Below are 17,728 nucleotides of genomic sequence, written 5' to 3'. Positions count from 1 at the left end.
GGAAGGACAGCTCAGCTTGGAACTAAGGGATGAGCAGGGGCTGGCTGATGATGGGCAGAAGTGGGAGGGAGTTGGGGAAATACACCTCCTCCAGGAAGTCCCCCTGCCCATAGACTGGGGCAGTGTCTTCCCTGGGCTTCCTCACAACAGGATTCATTGTTGGCAACCTGTCCAGCTCCCCACCTGACTGTGAATCCCATGAGAACAAGACCTGCTTAGTCCTGGAGCATAACAATGATCTCAGTGCCCAGCACAAGGCTAGCACAGATGGACACATAGAAATTGTGGGGATGAAACAACCAATGGAGCCAGAAACCTCAAGGCTTTGAGACATCATAAAGGCTCTGTTTTCCTGTGCCCACAGCTGGGCAGGGAAGGGAGCCAAGGATAAGGGAGAGAAGATCTCTTAAAGGTTCTAGAGAAGAAGGAAAGACCCCCAACCCCAGTCCCTGAGGCTGAGCCCCACACCCCTTTCCGGGGTTCAGCCTCCAGCCCTACCTGTACTAAGCGCCTCCTTCATCTTCACGGCACAAAAAGGCTGACTGGCCTCATCCTCAGCCTGCAGGGAGCCCAGCTCATAGGAGTTGAAGGCGATGCGCAGGAATGGTGCCATGTCAGGGCCTGCAGCAGGGCTGTGCACAGAGGGAATGAAGCCAGGCAGCAAAGCAGGAGCAGTATGGATAGCATCAGGAGGCACTCAGGTACCCACTCCTTGCAGGACTCTCTCACCATTAGATTTGGCCCATATGGTGTGTAAAATGCACTAGTCTTAGGTATCAATGTTAAAAATTGGGAAGTTTCATGTAAGTCTGGACTTGTGGCATCTCTGGCAAAACCAGAAGATCTAACATCAGACCCACTAGGCAACAGCCACCAGGCTGGCTGCCTCTTTGTCAGTCTACCCCAGGTCAGGGGCACCATTTTTACTTCTCTCCAAAACCTGGATCCTGGAAGCATCTGAGTCTGTGATTCTGTGACATTCATTGGGGGAGTCACTCAGTGTCTCTCTCACCAGCCAATTGGCTGGGCACCTACTGCATGCCAGGGACCTAGTATACGCTGAGGTCCCATGCTCAGTCCCAGCATTCACCTGCCAAGAAGATCAGGAAGGTCCCCTTCCTCCCACATGGCCCATGCAGCCCTTCTTGGATCTCTGTTTGTTTGCTTTACTCATAATAACGTAGGCTGTCAAGTGGGGCCAAAATGAGCCCTGCTCCATCAGGGCTCTGTCTTCCCATTCTTCATATGGGGAAATTGAAACTCAGGTTGAGCCAGAACTGAAAGCCAGGATTACACTAACTTTGCACCCACTCTGTTCAAGGGCTAGGGCAGTGACCTTTCTAAATTCAAGTCCCCAAGGGTCACGTGCCTCCTGCCTGCCTGGAAGTTTGCTTATCCTTTCAAACTGACTTTTTCCCCACAAATATAAAACTATATTGTAATGCTGATGTGCTTTGCACATTCACTTGGGTCAGCTTCCATATTGCCCCCTCTTCACCATTCCCTAAGTTGAGGGTCACTACAAGAGGTAAACCCAAGGGTCGTTTGCGAAGGATAAGATATACAAGCCCACATATACACAGTTATACTCCAACAGACACTGGCTCCTGGCTCAGGTCCAAGCCCCACATGAGGATACTCCATCACCATAGCTAAAGGGAGGCTCCAACACACACACACACACACACACACACACACACCACACACACACTCTCTCTCTTTTTCTTTCTTTTCTCTTTCTCTCTCTCTCTTTCTCTCTCTCTCTCCCTCCCTCTCTCTCTCTGACACACACACACACACACACACACACACACACACACACACACACACACACACACACACACACACTAGTTGCCTGGCCCTGAAATGGCTACTCCAGCTCCACCACAGGACAGCCTGAGCAGTGGCCAGGTCTGCTGGGAGCTCCCAGTCTAGATGAGCTCACAGGAAACACTGACCTCAGCTTGCAGCCCAGCCTGGCAGGCCCGGCCAGTCCTCTAAGGCCCACAGCCAGAGCACAGGGTAAGAACGAAGCAGGACAGATCCCACCATGTCCCCTGCCCAGGCCTGGCTCATACATGGTGGGAGTAAGGTAGGTGTGCAAGCTCACTCCTAAGCCCAGGCCCAAAGCCTCTGGCCTGAGACCATCAGATGGGCAAATGCTGGGTGCCAGGTCAGTCACCAATGGCCTCTGGCAGACAGAGAGGGACAGCTAGCAGACTAGGTGCCATGGCCTGTTTAAGGCCATGAGAGTGGTGGCACATGATAGAAGCTCAGTTAATGGTGTGAAAAGCAAGCAGCATGGGCCTGGCCTTCTGTATGTACAGGAGTTTAAGTGGGTATTTCAAGCTCCCAAGCAAAAAAGGACATCTTGCCTCTCCTCCTGCCTTGCCTGGCCCCAGGGTCTAAGGCGTCAAGCAACCACTCCCTATGGTCTGAAATGGTAAGCTGGGCCCTTCACAGAATACACTCAGAATACACTTGCCACAGAGCTGTGTCCATATAACCAGGGCTGGACCTCAGGAAACACAGTTCAGCCTCATCTCTCCTAACAGAATAACCTGGAGACCCAGCTTTGCAGCAATCAGCTTTCTAAGTGCTTCAGAGGATAAAGGTTGAGTGTGCAGGCAGAGAAAAGGAAGGAGCAAGTGAGTGCAGGGGCATGGGCTCCCAGAGGGCGGGGGAGCAGGGCTCCCCAAGTAGCAAAATGAAGGCCAAGCTGGCTGAATGGAAAACCCCAACATCCATTCTGCCTTGGCTATGGGACTGTGCAGGTTGTTTGGCCTCTCTAGGCCTCAGACACCCCATCTTCCAGATAAAGAAGAGTCCTTTAGCTCAGCGTTGTCATGATGATGATAACTCCTCTGGGATGAGGACCAACACCAAACCTGAAGGCCTCTGGAAGGGTCATCTTGTCAATATCATCCCCTCATACCCAAACACCCATTCCTCACCCATGCATTCCCCTTTCCAGTCTACAAAGTGCACTCACATTCCCTAACACATCCCTTCTATCTGCCCACCAGCCTGGGGACAGTCCTGGTTACTGTCCCCACTTTTCAGGGAAACCAACTCTAAAGGAACATACAGCAGCTTATCTGGGGCACAAGGCACTCCACATATCTGCTGGTCAAGTCCTTCCCACCACTTTTCCCTGGGGCCTGGCCCCATGGTTTCCCTTCTCCCTGGCTTGCACAACAGCTGTACATGGAGACCACCCAGGGCTGCATGGACGAGACAGGGTCAGAGAAGCTTCAAAAAGGTAAGGTAGGGCCCAGGACTGACCTGCCTACCATGCCCTGCAGGAAACCCTTTAGGTCTGTCCTCCAGCTCGCACTCAGAGCAGCTGCAGCTCACAGTTAGAAGCCACTGGAGGGAAAACCACAACCACAGCAGGTTCCAGCCCCAACCCTAAACCTGCACAGCCAGGCCACAGTGCCATGAGCACAGGGATCCGTGGTCTTAGTGGGCTGCCATGGGGCTACTCAGCAGTAATGCTAGGGTCAGATCATCTAGCCCCAACTTCCTAGGGCTAAAACTAAGGTAAAGGCTTTGGCCTGGTGCTCTAACCCCCTCAACCATTAACTGGACTATCAGGAGGGAGACAGACACCACTGAGCTGGCATCTGCCTTCAACACTGAGTGACTCTGAGAGCAGTCCTGGGCCTCTCTGGCCATGGAGCCCCCTGCCCATTTAAGTCAGAGCCTACCCACCTACCTCACAGTGTCTGAGCAGTGGTGGGAAGACAAGGGGTGAAGTGGCAGCACAAAGGCAAGGTGTGTCCCCTATATATAGCCCCCATGCAAATAATCCCAGGCTCACAGGCTCTAAAGGAAGGCCACTGGCTCAGCCCTAAATTCATCCCCACTCTGCAGGACTGTTGCAATGGCAGGGGCTGGACCACACACAGTGCTCCACAGAGACCAGCCAGGCCTTTCTCACTGTCTGAGGCTCCTAGACTCTGTTTTTGCTCATCCAGTCAACAAGCAGAGGCAATCCTGTGAGGTAGAGAGTACTAGACTCAGAGTCAAAAGGTCTATATGTGAATCTCAGCTCTCCTACTTCTAAGATCTGTTCTTTCTTGAGATGACTATTTACTGGATTAGCCTTGCAATCACATAGCTCACATTTTTATTCCTTGTAATCCTAGGAGGTGAGTATTTTATGGACGAAGAAATGGAGGCTCAGAGAGGTTAAGTGACTTGAACAAGGTCCCACTGCCAGTAAATGGTAGAAAGGTTTGAACCAAGGCCTGCCTGATGTTGAAACTCATGTTCTTTCCAGTATGCCACATCAGGAAGAAGAAATAAAGAAAGAGAAGGTAGATTAATGTGCCAGGGATAGGATACAAAAACACACTTATGAAGACAGAGGTAAGGGCACCAGGACCCTGTGCTTGCCCAGTCTATTCACCTATTCCTGCCCCCACTCTCAGACTGGTCCTAGGCCTGTCCTTAAGAATCCTTCTTCTATCTTACACAGTAAGGTGGTGGTACAGACCCCAGAACTGCTATCTTCTCTCCTGTCCCAGCCACTTGAACTGTCTTCCAATTTCCAGAACCTGGGGAACTGGCCCTGGTCCCCATTCTGCCCTAGGCCAGCAGCCTCAAGGTAAGGAAAGGCACTGGTCAGGGCAAAGCAAGCAGGTCACCTCCTCCAGGGCAAACAGAAACCTGTTTCTAGCCAGTCCAGTGCAATGGGAGAGACCAGCATCAAGGTGACTAACAGTGGCTGCACCACTGGAGTTCCCATTGGATAGCCCCTAGCAGACAAGTATGGGAGATGCAGGTCCCTGTGTGTGCTAGTATGTACCAGTAGGGGAAGCTAGCCACCATCAGGAGCAGGAATGCACTTGCTAACTTTTCTACATCATGTGTAACTTGTTTGAGACAATTCTGTCAAATGAAAATTAAAACCCACTAACCCAAAATGTCTCCGAGAGATGGGTCTTCAGAGGCTGAAATGCTCAACTCCTCATGGTAGAGGGGAAATTGAAGCCAAGGTGCTGCATCGAGGGTCAGGATCCCAGATCCAGCTTGATTCCCTCTGTCCCAGCTCTCCCCTGGTGTTCAGTTCTGCCTTACAGGCCACGGGATGATGCCCACTGGGCAAAGGAGTAATCTAGGGCTGGGATGAGCAAGCGGGGTCTTGGTCAGACTGTTGGGGGAGAGCATATGAACAGGCTCAAGAAGAGATCAGCTGCAGTCCCTGGTGGGTACGAGTCAGTCTGCCTTGAACAGAAACCTAGTTGCAAGGGATGCCCCCATGTTACTTCACACAGCCCTTTTCCACCTCTCCTGCCTAACTTTGAACTGCCCCTGCCGCCTACCCATGAAAGGTGCCACCTGCTGCCAAGAAGACTGGATGTAGGTGGCAGCAAAATGGGGCCCTCCTGGAGATGCAGTCCTGCCTGAGGGACTTGAAGGATGAATGAAAGAAGAACAGACGTATGTCTGGACAGGGGACAGGATGGAGGGAGTGGCAGTAAGGTCAGCAGGTGGGAGCAGAGCTGGCTCTAGCAGCTATGAAAGGGCAAGCAGTGGACATGGAGAACAGCCAGGCTGGGAAGGCAGGCAGGCTGGGAGAACCTTGGCGGGAAGACTGGTCTCTCAGATGACCTTCCCAGAGAGACTCAAGTAAAGGAGGTCACAGGGGTTGCACAACCCAGGAAATGGGTCAAGCAGGAAGAGTAAAAGTGGGGGGAAGGGCATACAGGCCCTCCATAGGTCACCCCCAGATCCCAGAGCAAGGATGCTTCTTGTACCTGCTCCTCTTCAGGACAGGTAACTCATACCCCAGTCAATGCTCCTCCTTGAATGCCCCCTCACCCCACATAGACCAACCACTGACCATGGACTCTCCTCAGACTGCCCAGAGCTCTGCTACTCCTCTTCCTTCCTGTTACCCTATTCTCAGCTGTCATCACCCCTGGTGGTGACATTCTTCCCAGAGCACAGAACCTCAACTCCCACTGCCCTTGGAAAGAACCCAGACCTCAGCCTGGCATTCAGGCTCCCTATGCCCTGGCCCTTCTTGCTTCTACCTCAACCCCTAATCTGGCTACCCTGCATCCCATTATCCAGTCCTCACATATGGCACATGCTGTCCCTTCAGCTAGAATGTCCTTCTGAGTCCTCATGGACTCTTCCAGGCAGTTTGAAAGGCCAGCCCCCTGGTTTCCTTCCTCCTCCCTAGGGAGCCAGCTGCTTCCCTGCTGGTAATCTGTGCTAGTATCTATAGTGCCTGGTATCTGAGGACTTGGGTTTGTTGTCTGGGGGAGTGCCTGTGCCTCTAGTTCAGTTTTCTCAGCCTTGGCTACATGACAGACTCTTAAAAATCCACTGCCTAGGGTTGGGGGTGTGGCTCAAATGCTAAAGCACTTGCATGGCTTGCATGTGGCCCTGGGTTCAAGTCTCAGCACCACAAAACAGCAACAACAACAACAAAAACAATTTGTTGCTGGGTATGACAGTACATGCCTGTAATCCCAGCACTCAGGAGGCTAAGGCAGGAAGACTGAAGTTGAGGTCAACCTGAGCTACACAGTGAAACTGTCTCAAAGAAAATAAAAGAGAAGAAAAAAGAAAAGAAAAAAAAAATTCCACTGCTAGGCCCAGCCCTGTCCACTGGCACCTGATGGGAATCATAGTTGGGGCCTGGATGGCACAATCATACCTTTTGCAATTGAAAAGGGGGTTATGCTACCTCAAGAATCCAATGAAAGTTGGGGGTCCTCTTCCCAGGAAAACATGCACGTGGTGACATGAGTTTGCACACAACAGGGCAGGGCACCTCAGGCCCCAGTTAGTGGGTAACACAGTGACAAGACATTCCAGGCTGATAGAACTCAAGAGGGGGGATAGTCATATAAATCATGTGATTACAGAGCAAAATGAGACCAGGCCTTCCTCAGGCAGTGAGAGCAGGGTGTGAAAGGGCTGGAGGTAGAATGGGAGTGTGGGGGAAGGCCGTAGGCTGGGCTGGTTGGGGGCCTTCAGTCTGGAGGGAGGGGACCCTCTGCCAGAGGGTCTGCAAGGATCACAGAGGCAGCACTAGGGACCCCAGCTGTCAATGGGCTCATATCCACTTCTGCCAGCACACATGGGATAGGAACTCCTCAAGGCACAGACCACATAAGGCACAGGCATGAAGTCACCAGCTGGCCATAGGATTGGTGAGCCCTGGGCTCAGCCAGAAGGAAGTCTCCAAGTACCCCTGAGGGAAGAACAAAGGCTCCTTCATGGCAGGAGCCAGAGAGCCAACTCATATGAGGACAAGGGGACCTCTGTGAGGAGCCAGGGTGGGGGGCATCTGAGTGTCTCCAAGAATAACCACACACATGTGCACACACAGGCACACACCCAACCCAAACACACAGTTACACACAGGGAGGCTCCCTTCAAGTTGGACTCACACACAGGCACACACACACACTCCTGACGACTCAGTGGTACACACACACAAACACCTCCATACTCACATGTCTTTCTCCAGCACAACAGGGCTGGGTTTTTTTTGAGGATTTTTTTTTGGCAGTAGCGGGGTTTGAACTCAGGGCTTCACACTTGCTAGGCAGGCACTCTACCATTTGAGCCAGTCTGCTAGCCCTAATACTCACATGTCAACACACATCCAAGCCTATACAAACCACATCCAGCCACACAGCCCCCTGTGTACAGAGGGTGCCATAGTCATAACATACACATGAGCACAGACACTAGGAAGACAGATGAATATAGGAGCCTGGAAGAACCTCACACGCCTAACTAGGATTGGCACCCAAGTGCAGCTTTTTTCTATCGCAGTCCTCTAGGCACAATGGCTGGGGAAAGGAGGGGATGGAAAGGGCAGCTGGGAGTCAGGGCAGCTGGGAGTCAGGCCAGGCTGGGCCTACCTTCTGAAAAAAGTCCAGAGCAAAGTCCAAAGTGTTTAAAAGAAGGGGTAGACAGTCTGACATATCCCTGGGCAGGTCTCCACCTGCCTACCCTCCTCCAAGTCCCTCAGGGGAAGTCAGCCAGACTGAGGCTGGGTGTCATAGGTGGCAGTCATAAGCCTGGTACATGAGAAGAGGGGAAGACTCCAACCTCTGCGGGTAGGAACAGCCCACACATGACCTCCATGAGCTCCAGGCTCTCTATGCAGAAAATGGCAGGAAAGTTGTGTAATTCGACCAAAGCCACAAAGCCAAAGGGGCAGACCCAGGGGGAGGGGAGAGATAGTCCCCAGTTGCCATCCCAGAAGTGTCCATCTGGCTAGCAGAGGAGCGAGGAGGAGTGTTTATAAGTGGGTATGGCTCCTCTTATCAGCTCCCAATAGGTGGTCCCAAGTCCATTCCTCAGCCTTTCTCCCAGAGGGTGCGCAGTATTTTCCTGATTTTATAACAGTAAACAATTGTATTTGGGAGAATGCAAAATGTCCTCTAAACCTTTTGCTGTCATCCATCCCTCTAGAGGTGGTGGCAGGGCTAGATGATGCCTCCCTGCTTCAAGGATCTCGAGAAAGGAGAAGCAGAACTGTTCCACATGGTGTGCAATCCCCCAGTGTAGAGAACAGAAGAGCTGGTGAGTGAGCTGGACTGGTCTAATCAGATGTGGTACACTGAGAAGCTGGCCAAGCCTTTGCTATGTCCTCATCTGTAGTAATACAGGGCTGATGTTGTCCATTCACCATGTCAAGCATGGGGCCTGACACAAGAGAAAGGGACATACAAAGAAACCTTCACCATCATCCTTATTACCACTGTCATCCTCATATCTGGCCCTCTCCCACCTATCCCACCACCCATCTCCAGCTGTCCTTGGTTTTGTGGGGCCCCCCAAACTTCCTTAGGTCAGTGGAAAGAGGTTCTTTTAGCCACTCTGATTTAGGGTTAACTGCCTGTCCACTGCTCTCCCTCTTCCATTCTGGCTCCCATGTCCCTGTGCCCCAGATTTAAGCTGTCTTCACAATGGAGATTCCTCAGTTTTCTCTACTCTGATACAGGAAGATTCCAAGATCCTTTCCCCACACCCTCATCCCTGCATCCTACAGCACACAGACATCTGATCTGACCTTGGGCCTTGGCAACTGGCTGCTCCATTGACCTGTTTACTCAACATGGCCATAGACATGATCCAAAGCTTCCGGGGCTGTTGTGAAAACAGAGGCTCAGCCACCACAAGCCTGGCCTCCCGGTGCCTGGGCAGCAGCCTTCTAAGGACAGTTGTTTCAGCCTGTGTCTCAGGGCTCCCAAGCTTCCCCACTGAAAGCCTCCCAACCCAGGCTTTTTTTTTTTTTTTTTTTTTTTGCAATAGAAGAATGTCAGAAAAAAAAGATGGTTTTGATTTTTTATTCGGTGGGACTGGAGTTTGAACTCAGGACTTCACACTTGCAAAGCAGGTACTTTACCACTTGAGCCACACTTCTCTAACCCAGTCTTTTGTGTCTTAGTTTCCTCCCTGACCCTCTTGCTGTCCAGGCTCATGGCCCTACCTGCCAGCACAACCTCATTATGTGAATGATTCTAGAAGTGGTCAAATCTGCCCACAGCAGCCTACTGATGTTCCTCTTCTAAGTCTCCTCATCTGCTAGGAGTACCTACGCTCAGGCAGTCATCAGGCCAGACACCTGGAGACATTTTTCTGCCTCCCTGCCTTTCCCACACAGCCCACTACAGAGTCTGCCTCTGCAGTGAGCCTCAAGACCTCTCCTCCTTCCACCTCCTAGCCATACCACTGTCCTTATGCTTGGCACCTCCCCGACCACTGCTCTCCCTCCCTCCTCCATTCTGGTTCCCAGGAATCCCAGTGCCCCAGATTTAAGATTTTTAAGACAGTAAAGTAAACCTCATCATCCCTGCCTAAGCCCCCAGTGTTTCCCATTGCTTGTGGGAAAAGCCCCCCAACCTGCTGCCCTGACCTCAGCAGCAGCCCTCCCCTCACTCCTGTGCCCCAGCCACAAGGACCCCTTTCAGTTCCCTGAAGAGCCGAGTTCCTTCCTGTTGAGGAGCCTCTGAACTTGTTGTTTCTTCCTGTCCAACTCCTCACAGTGGCTCCTTCCCATCATTCAGGTCTCATAGATACTACCTGACCTGCCTATTTTATAGATGAGGTAACAAAAGCTCAGAGCAGCCCAGTCTTTGCCTCAAGGGTACACACTAGGAAAAATTAAACCCAGGTCTATCTGACACCTGCAGAGATCCTGCCCCTAAATCCTCAGGATGCCCTTACTTGCACTCGTAACCCAGGACACCACTGAGCTCCAGCCCTCCAACCTCCTGGGCTCTGCCTGCTATACCATCACCATTACCACCCTTCAACACCAGAGACTGCTGGCTCCTTGGTCCCAAATAACAAAGGCCAAAGTTCAGCCCAATCCTCACTGGGCTGACCTGCATATTCCCAGGATAGACAGGCCCCTGCCATATGTCAAGGATGCAGAATGGATGTGTGTACAGGGTGATTTCCAGCTTCCACACTTTTCCAGCCCCCATCAGTCCCAGATACCTGCCCCCCTTCCCCAGTCCAAAGGCAGTCTCCAAGAGTCCAAAGGGTAGGCAGGCTGGCAGGAGGGCTCGCCATCCACCCCCTCATTCCCAATCAATTCTCCAAGCCCAAAGTCCTACAGGGGGCCAGAGCAGGGAGGGACCAAAAGGAGTGCTGAGGGAGCTAGAGGCAGCTGTGACTTCCTTTCCCTTCCCTGTATCCATTTGTCATGAGATCAATTTTCCTCCGTTTGAAAGGGAGTGAGGGGGAGACAAGCAGAAGGGGGCTGGGCTGCTCAGTGGGCAGCTGCTCCCCCTCGAAGGATATGGAACCTATGAATCAGTGGAGCCCTCCTCATCCCTGGCATTGCCTCTGGAGGCAGAAATAAGCGGGATACGGAGGAGCTGGAGACCTGGCTTCTCAGCTGGGCTCCACAACCACTTGGCTGTGCAATACTGGGCCAGTTTCCAGCTGATCAGACAATAATGATGCATTAGCATTATCACTTACTGGTTATTGAACAGTTACTATGACCAGATACTAAGTGCTTTACATTACATGACTGCAGCTTCTACTTATTAAACGCTGACAGTGTGCCAAACATGTTGCTAACTACTTTGCATACATTATCTGTTGTCTCCCAAATAACCTCATAAAGGTGGGGAATGATCTTATTTGTCAGGTGGGGCAATTGATGCACTTGAGAGTCAAAGCCTAGCCTCATTCATAGAGCTGATTGGCACTACTTAATTGCTTAAATGCAGCCAGGCCACCGTCACCCTCAAGAGGCTGTGCCTATCGGAGCTGATGCTCAGAGCTAAAGAGAAGCAAGGGTTGTAGGGCTGCCAGGAACTTCATGGCCTCAGCCCCTATTTTTCTCCTAGAGCCCCTGACGAGCCTGGACAGTGTTGGCATGGAAAGCCTGGTCAGTCGGCCTAACTAACCCACAGGCCAGACACTGCTCCCTTTGGGAGGAAGGGCTGGGGCGGGGCAAGCCACAGGCGGAGGCTGGTCAGTCCCACTCTGAAACCACTTCCTGGGCAGCCCAGAGGAAGTGAGCCTTCAGAAATGCCTTGGACAGATGGGCCTATCCCCTGGGTCCAGGCCTTGGAAAGTGGACCCCAGGAGAAAAATATTCTGCTTCCTAGGCCTCAGAGCCCTGCAACTCCACTCTCTCCAGGCACTGATACCATGGGGGACAAAGGAGCTGAAAGACCCCACACACACACACTGCCCGTGAGCACCTTGGCCCCAATACCAAACAGCCCATTCACTTCCTCCTCTGTGGCAGCAGCCACAAACGGCCTGGAGCAGCTGACACGTCCCCTCCCCCACACCCATGCCCCTGATCTCCAAAGCCCAACTCTGCTCAGCTCTGGGTCCTGGGGCCGGTGGACAGGGTAGTTGTTGGATGCCTGGTCAGAGCCCATTTCTCAGTGTGGCTCACTCCTTTTGAGCCCCTGTGATCACAGCTGCACCTGGAGCCTCAGCATCTGGTGCCAGACTCAGACTGCCTGGCTGGGCTGTGACACCCAACCAGGGCCTCCCATCCTGGCCCAGCATAAGCACAGTGTGATGTGTGTGGACAGTCATCTGAGTGCATGGTGATCACGGCAAGTATCTGTGTGTGTGTGTCTAAGTATACCCATGAGGGGCACATGAAAACACCTGTGGGCTATGTGCCCACATGTGTGGTGCGTGTGCAGGCACTATGCATGTGAACATGTCTCTGCCAGTCAGGCAGGTGATGTTTGAGAGTTTAATGGAGCCGACTCCAAAGCTAATTGAACTCCTTACTGAATGAGGTTAAGTGATGGGAGGGGCTGGCTCCCTGACCACAGGCAGCTGAGGCCCCAAGCCAAGGGCACTTCACCTTCTCCCCACCAGGTGTCAGGACAGGATGAATAAATGGAAGACCGAGGGATAAACCTGTCCTTATTCTGCCCCCACTAGCATGACGGCCTGGACTTCCTCCCTCTCCCTACCCAAAGTCAGGCCCAGGGAGCCCAGCCTCCTTGGGTTTGCTCACAGACACAGCAAATGCCTACAGTGCCTAACAACTAATCAGGGAAAACTCCTGGAGGGAGACCATCCTTGCCATCCCCTACCCCCAACTCTTCTCACTAGGGTTCTAAACACTCAATGAGTCACTCACAAAGCTGTTTTCTCTCTCTTCTTCCTTCCTTCTTCTTTTTCTTCTTGTTTTATTTTTATGCTAGGGATTGAATCAGGGCCTGGCACATACTAAACAAATGCTCTACCACAAATCTATGCTTCCAGGCCACAGGACTGTTTTCCTTGCAATGGGGACTGAAGGAAGCAAGGCTGGCTGGAAAGTGGCAGGAAGGTGGTTGTACTTTCATGAGGGGCTTCAGAGACTGTAGCCTTCCCCAGCATTCCTTGGAGACAGTGACCAGCCCACCCCAGTCTGGAGGCTGGGGAGATACAGGGGGACTGGAGTATGGAAGAGTGCTGCATTTTATTCCCAGTCCAGTGTCCAACCCTTTGTGGGGCCCAGGTGAACCTCAGGTTCCTTGTGTGATTGAGGACAGTTTGAGGCAGATACAACGGGCCATGGAAAAACTGACACATCCACCCAGAACTCTTGGCTCACATGCCACTTTCTAACTGACCAAAAAAGTGTCATCACTCTTTCCCAACACTAATGGTGGGCCCCAGTTCCCTGAGCCAAGGCCAAAGCCTTCCCTGGGCCACAAGCAGGGATCCCCTTTTAAGCAGGGAAAATGGCCACCTCTCTCCCGGGCACCCAGCCCACACCCAGATCAAGGACTCTGCATGCTTCCCCTTACCCCAGTCAGTCCCATTGTGGAAGTAGAAGAATCCAAAGAGAAAGGCCACCTTGGCACACTGTTAATCTGCCTAAGAGGACCCAGTCCTACCTGGGGCTCCTAGCTCCTGTTTGTCCTTGGTCCTGGTTCCTGCTGCTGTGGCTGCCACTCACCAACCACCAGGAGAAGTAGGCCCCCAGCCCTTGTCTGGGACAATTCCCAGGTAAACCTGCAGGGCCAGGAGAAAAAACAGCTGATCCAGGAGGCACAAACAGGCTCTCCCCATCAGTCAGCCTCAGCATGGCTGCCAACACAGATTCAGCTCAGCCTCACCTGGCTCTTGGACCTTGGGCCTCTCTATACTTGGCTTTCTCTTCTGTGAATGGGTGTCAGGCCCAAATTTTCTTGGGCTCTGGCTATGTATTAGCTCCATGTTAGGGGCTGGAACACTGTGTCCCTGCCCTTGGAACATTTCCAGCCTGGTGAGGAGACCAGCAGACATAGAAAAAGTTGTTCTTGACCCTCCTGTCTGCGTGAGGCTGCCCTGCTGGTTTTGAAGTCCCAGAGGGCAATCAGGCACCACCATTTTATGACCTTAGGCAATTCCTCTGAGCCTATTTTTTTTTACATGGGGGAAAAGACTACCTCCCCTCTCTCCAGGTAGTTCTGAGGCTCCAAGATATATCCTGCCATTTCCTGTGCTAAACTCACATTGAAACTAACAAATGAGTAGTGATGCTTTTTTATTCCTTGTTTTGTATTTTACAGTTCAGGTGGTCCTCATATTGCTATTGTACCCATTATACAAATGAGAAAACAGGCCTGGGAGGAATGGCAGAGACAGCAAGATACTCTGGGTCTCCCTGCTAAAAGCCCTGGGCAATTTCTCCACAGGGCCAGGCCAGGTCTCTACAAAAGATCACACCTCTAGGTGTGAGCCCCTCCCCCAGTTGGAGACCCTCATCACCACTCCCTGGGGGCAAACATCCTCAGGCTTCATCTTTTTGTCAGTACTTTAAATTATTTCTAATTCTAATTTAAACTTCAATTAGCTGTCCCAGCTAAATGGTGTCAGTGCCTTGCAGTCACAGCTCTGGATTACCCCCCCACACACATCCCTCTCTTCCCATCACTGCTACATAGTCTGGGGGCTGAGGGGTTGGAAGGTTGTGATTCTGCCGAACAGGGCTGGGTCCTGAGGCTCGGCGAACACATTCTCCCTCCCATAAGCAGCTGGTCAAGGGCATGGACAGGCAACAATACATTGTGGGCAGGAAATGAGGCTGATAACTATCTCGGCTTTCATTAGCTCCAGCTCCCCGGAGAATGGGGATGCACAGTTGGAGGGGAGTAACCAAATAAGAGTTTGAACGTGCTACACTCTCGCTGTAGGTCAAGGCAATGTAAAGGACCTTTGACACAGGACCTCTAGTTCTCACAACTTTCTCCCATCTGCAGACAAGGAAACACCTCAGAGAGGCGTTGGGTCACTTGCTCTTAAAAAGCTCAGCAAGTACTTGAGTCCATGTCTTCCTTGGTCCAGAGCCTGATGTCTTGGTCACAACATTACAAACCCCAGGACTTGCCTCCAGCTTTCTCCATCTCCCCAGGAACTAGGTAGGGCTGGGCGTGTCCATGCAGAGTGCACACCCACAACCTCACGTTCTCCCTCAAACTCACATACACTGGGGCTCTCACCTTTCCTCCTGCACTGCCACCACACACCTTGTCATACCCTCTCTTGCCACTGACACCCACACCCAGCCACTCTCAGTTCCCCACAATCACAGTCACTCACCAAGCATTAACTTGCAGTTTCATACAGTCAGACTGTGAGTCTCCTATCAGTCATGTGCTCCCACCTGTGTCACCTCCTGTGTCACCTTCAGTACAGTCCTGTCACACACCAGAGCCCTCACAGACACCTCCACACACATCTCTCTCTCTTTTCTCTTTCTCCCTCTCTCTCTCTCTCTCTCTCTCTCTCTCTCTCTCTCTCTCTCACACACACACACACACACACACACACACACACACACACCACACAGCTGCCCTCTGCTGGTCTACCACACCCCAGCCTAGTCCACAGCAGGAACGAGGAAACCTAAGGGACCAGTCCCCTCCCTTTGGACCAGGTCAGCCTTGTCTCAGCAGCTTAGAGGCAGAGAGAGAAAGAGACAAAAGTGAACAAACATACACATGCACACTTATACACGAACATAGTGGGCTGGCACCCCAACACCGGGGCTCCCACAACGAACAGATCTAATGTCCTCATGGCCAGCTGGTCACCATGATACACCCAATGTGCAACACATGACCTTCCAGATACACAGGAATATAACATGGTCAGGCAACACACAAATACCCCAACATATAGAGAGGAGTCTGGTGACAAAAAAAAAAAAAACACATGACATGGTATATACAGTTGCAAAGGATGCACACAAAGCCTCAGGACACCCAATCAGACACATGCACACAGGTGAACCGCACATGTGAAAAAGGATACACACTCACTGGGAAAGTCCCACAGTGAAAAGAACACATAAGGAGGCACAGGCACACAACATACCTATATGCCTAGACACAGACAACACAACGCAAGGAGTCATGGTCCATGCATACAGGGTAGGTGCCTCCTGACCAGGTTTAAGTGGGGTGCCTAGTGGGGGTTCTCCTCTTCCCCACAGTGAGGGAGTTGGGGCAGTGAGGCAGTTGTGATGGTGCTCATCTCCTCCCTCTCCACCAGCAACCAGCAGGGCACCCCCATCTCTGCATCCTCTCAACTTGCTGTCCCCTCACCCGGAGGGTGGATCTGGGGGGACAGAGACGTAAGCACTCTAGGGAGAGGGGGCTCAGAGGGGCGGGGCGGAAAGGGGGATGGTGGCGTCTGGAGCCACGCCCAGCCCAGAGACAGATGGAGAGACTCAGAAAGACAAGAAGACTGAAAGAAGAGACAGAGCGAGGAGGAGGCGCTGCGGGTCTGCCCGGCTGGGACCCAGGGGCGGGAAGCAAGAGCAGTGGGCGGCCTGGCCTCCGTCCCGTGGTAGAAAGGACATCAGCTGGACTGTCAGGGGGCGACCAGAGTGGGCCAGGGGCTAGGCTACCAGAAGATAGGATCGAGGGGGCGGCGGGGCGAGTGGTGGGGGGTGGGGCGATGGAGCACGCGGAGGGCAAGGGGCAGACAGACCGCGTCTGGAAAGAGGCTGACCCAGGAACACAGAGTGGGTGGAGGGCAGTGAGCGGATAGAAGGCCCCAGAGAGATTGGGGAGGAGGAGGAGGAACGGGACGACGGACAAACCTTCCGTAGGACTGGGACACACAGCGGGGTAGAGGGGCCGGGAGCAGTCGGTCGAGAGGGCCTTCACCCCGACCGTCCAACAGAAGGACTGACGGATCGGGAGGACAGAGGCACTAATGAGTCTCGGCGTGCGCCGGGACTTTTGCTGGCCAAGCTCAGTTTCTCAATTTCGGAAACGGGAACCGGAGCGGGAGGGGGGGGAGGGAGGAGCGCTGCGCCCTCGAGGTAGCTCGACCCTGGGCCCAGCTCTTACTCACCTCCGGACGTAGGGCCAGGGGTCCCGGCCGGCCGGGGTCTAGCTCCTGGCGCGACTCCCCGGCGCGCGCGCGAGGACGGGGGTCCGTGCCAGCCTGACTAGGACGAGCCCAGCGCGGGTGAGAACGGCCAGGCTCTCAGCACTGCGAGTAGATTCCAGGGGTCGCTTGGGGTATCCCAGCGGCCGCCGCCTCCTGCTCCGGCGCCACTGTACACGGAAGTGCAAGGGGGCGGGGCGGTACGACCTCACCCAGGTGCCGGCCCGGCCCCACCCCCGCTAAGGACCCGCCCCAGAAGCCACGCCCCTCCAAGGCCACGCCTCCACCATCTGGTTGCTGGGGGAAGGGGGGCATCCAGCGTGTTTCTGCCTCTTACAGTGCCGGGCACTCAGTCTCCGGACCTCTCTGCCTTCCCTGGCAGTCTTTGCCCCTCCGTCCGCCAATGGCGGGCAAACAAGCCCTTAGAAGGAACCCCATTTTGTGGAGGAGGACTCTGAGGTGGGGGTGCGGTGGGCGGGGGGAGGCACCCACACTCTGGAGCCCAAGAGACGCCAGCGGGGGTTCCCCGGCTCCCCACGCCCACGCCTGGGATTCCCCAGTGGCCAGTTGGCCAGCCTCGCCTGGCCTCACTCCTTCTCTTCCTGTCGGCTGGAGCGCGGACGGGACCGGGCTCAGTGCCCGCCGCCAGGCCTGCCCCAAAGACGCAGCTGGGGAGGCTCTAGTTGGTCTGCCGCTGCACTGCTTGTCAAGCAGTTCTGGAAGCTGCTCTGTGCCACCTCCCAGTCTTCCGCTCTCCTGCCCCTACCTTCCAGAGTTCCCACCGCCCCAGGGCAGGCGCCTGAACTTCCTTTCCAGACGTAGAACTTGGTTGTCAGCCATAACTCATTCATTCATTCGTTCATCGGGCCCGAAGCCT

The 17,728-nt window shown here is 53.4% G+C and overlaps 1 protein-coding gene across 5 annotated transcripts in view; it reads right to left on the bottom strand.

Moving 5' to 3' along the window:
- Positions 1 to 17,050, bottom strand: part of Prkcd (protein kinase C delta) — a 30,838-nt gene extending 13,788 nt beyond the window's left edge. Inside the window, exons 1-4 of one of the 5 annotated variants that reach the window (XM_074043937.1) lie at positions 16,816 to 17,050; positions 13,365 to 13,482; positions 4,926 to 5,128; positions 499 to 632 (exon numbers count right to left, since the gene is read on the bottom strand). In XM_074043937.1, the coding sequence (XP_073900038.1) occupies positions 499 to 613 (115 nt within the window). In that variant the 5' untranslated portion in view covers positions 614 to 632; positions 4,926 to 5,128; positions 13,365 to 13,482; positions 16,816 to 17,050. Of the gene's footprint in view, positions 1 to 498; positions 633 to 4,925; positions 5,129 to 13,364; positions 13,483 to 16,558; positions 16,658 to 16,815 lie in introns of those variants that run through there. The other 4 variants (XM_020175204.2, XM_020175205.2, XM_020175206.2 and 1 more) reach the window with 4 other exon arrangements.
- Between the last annotated feature and the right edge of the window lie 678 nt (positions 17,051 to 17,728).

The sequence above is a fragment of the Castor canadensis genome, chromosome 10, assembly GCF_047511655.1.
Source record: "Castor canadensis chromosome 10, mCasCan1.hap1v2, whole genome shotgun sequence".
In the NCBI taxonomy this organism is placed as follows: Eukaryota; Metazoa; Chordata; class Mammalia; order Rodentia; family Castoridae; genus Castor; species Castor canadensis.
The sequence above is the reverse complement of the archived record's forward strand: the minus strand, read 5'-3'. Positions and strand labels throughout refer to the sequence as shown.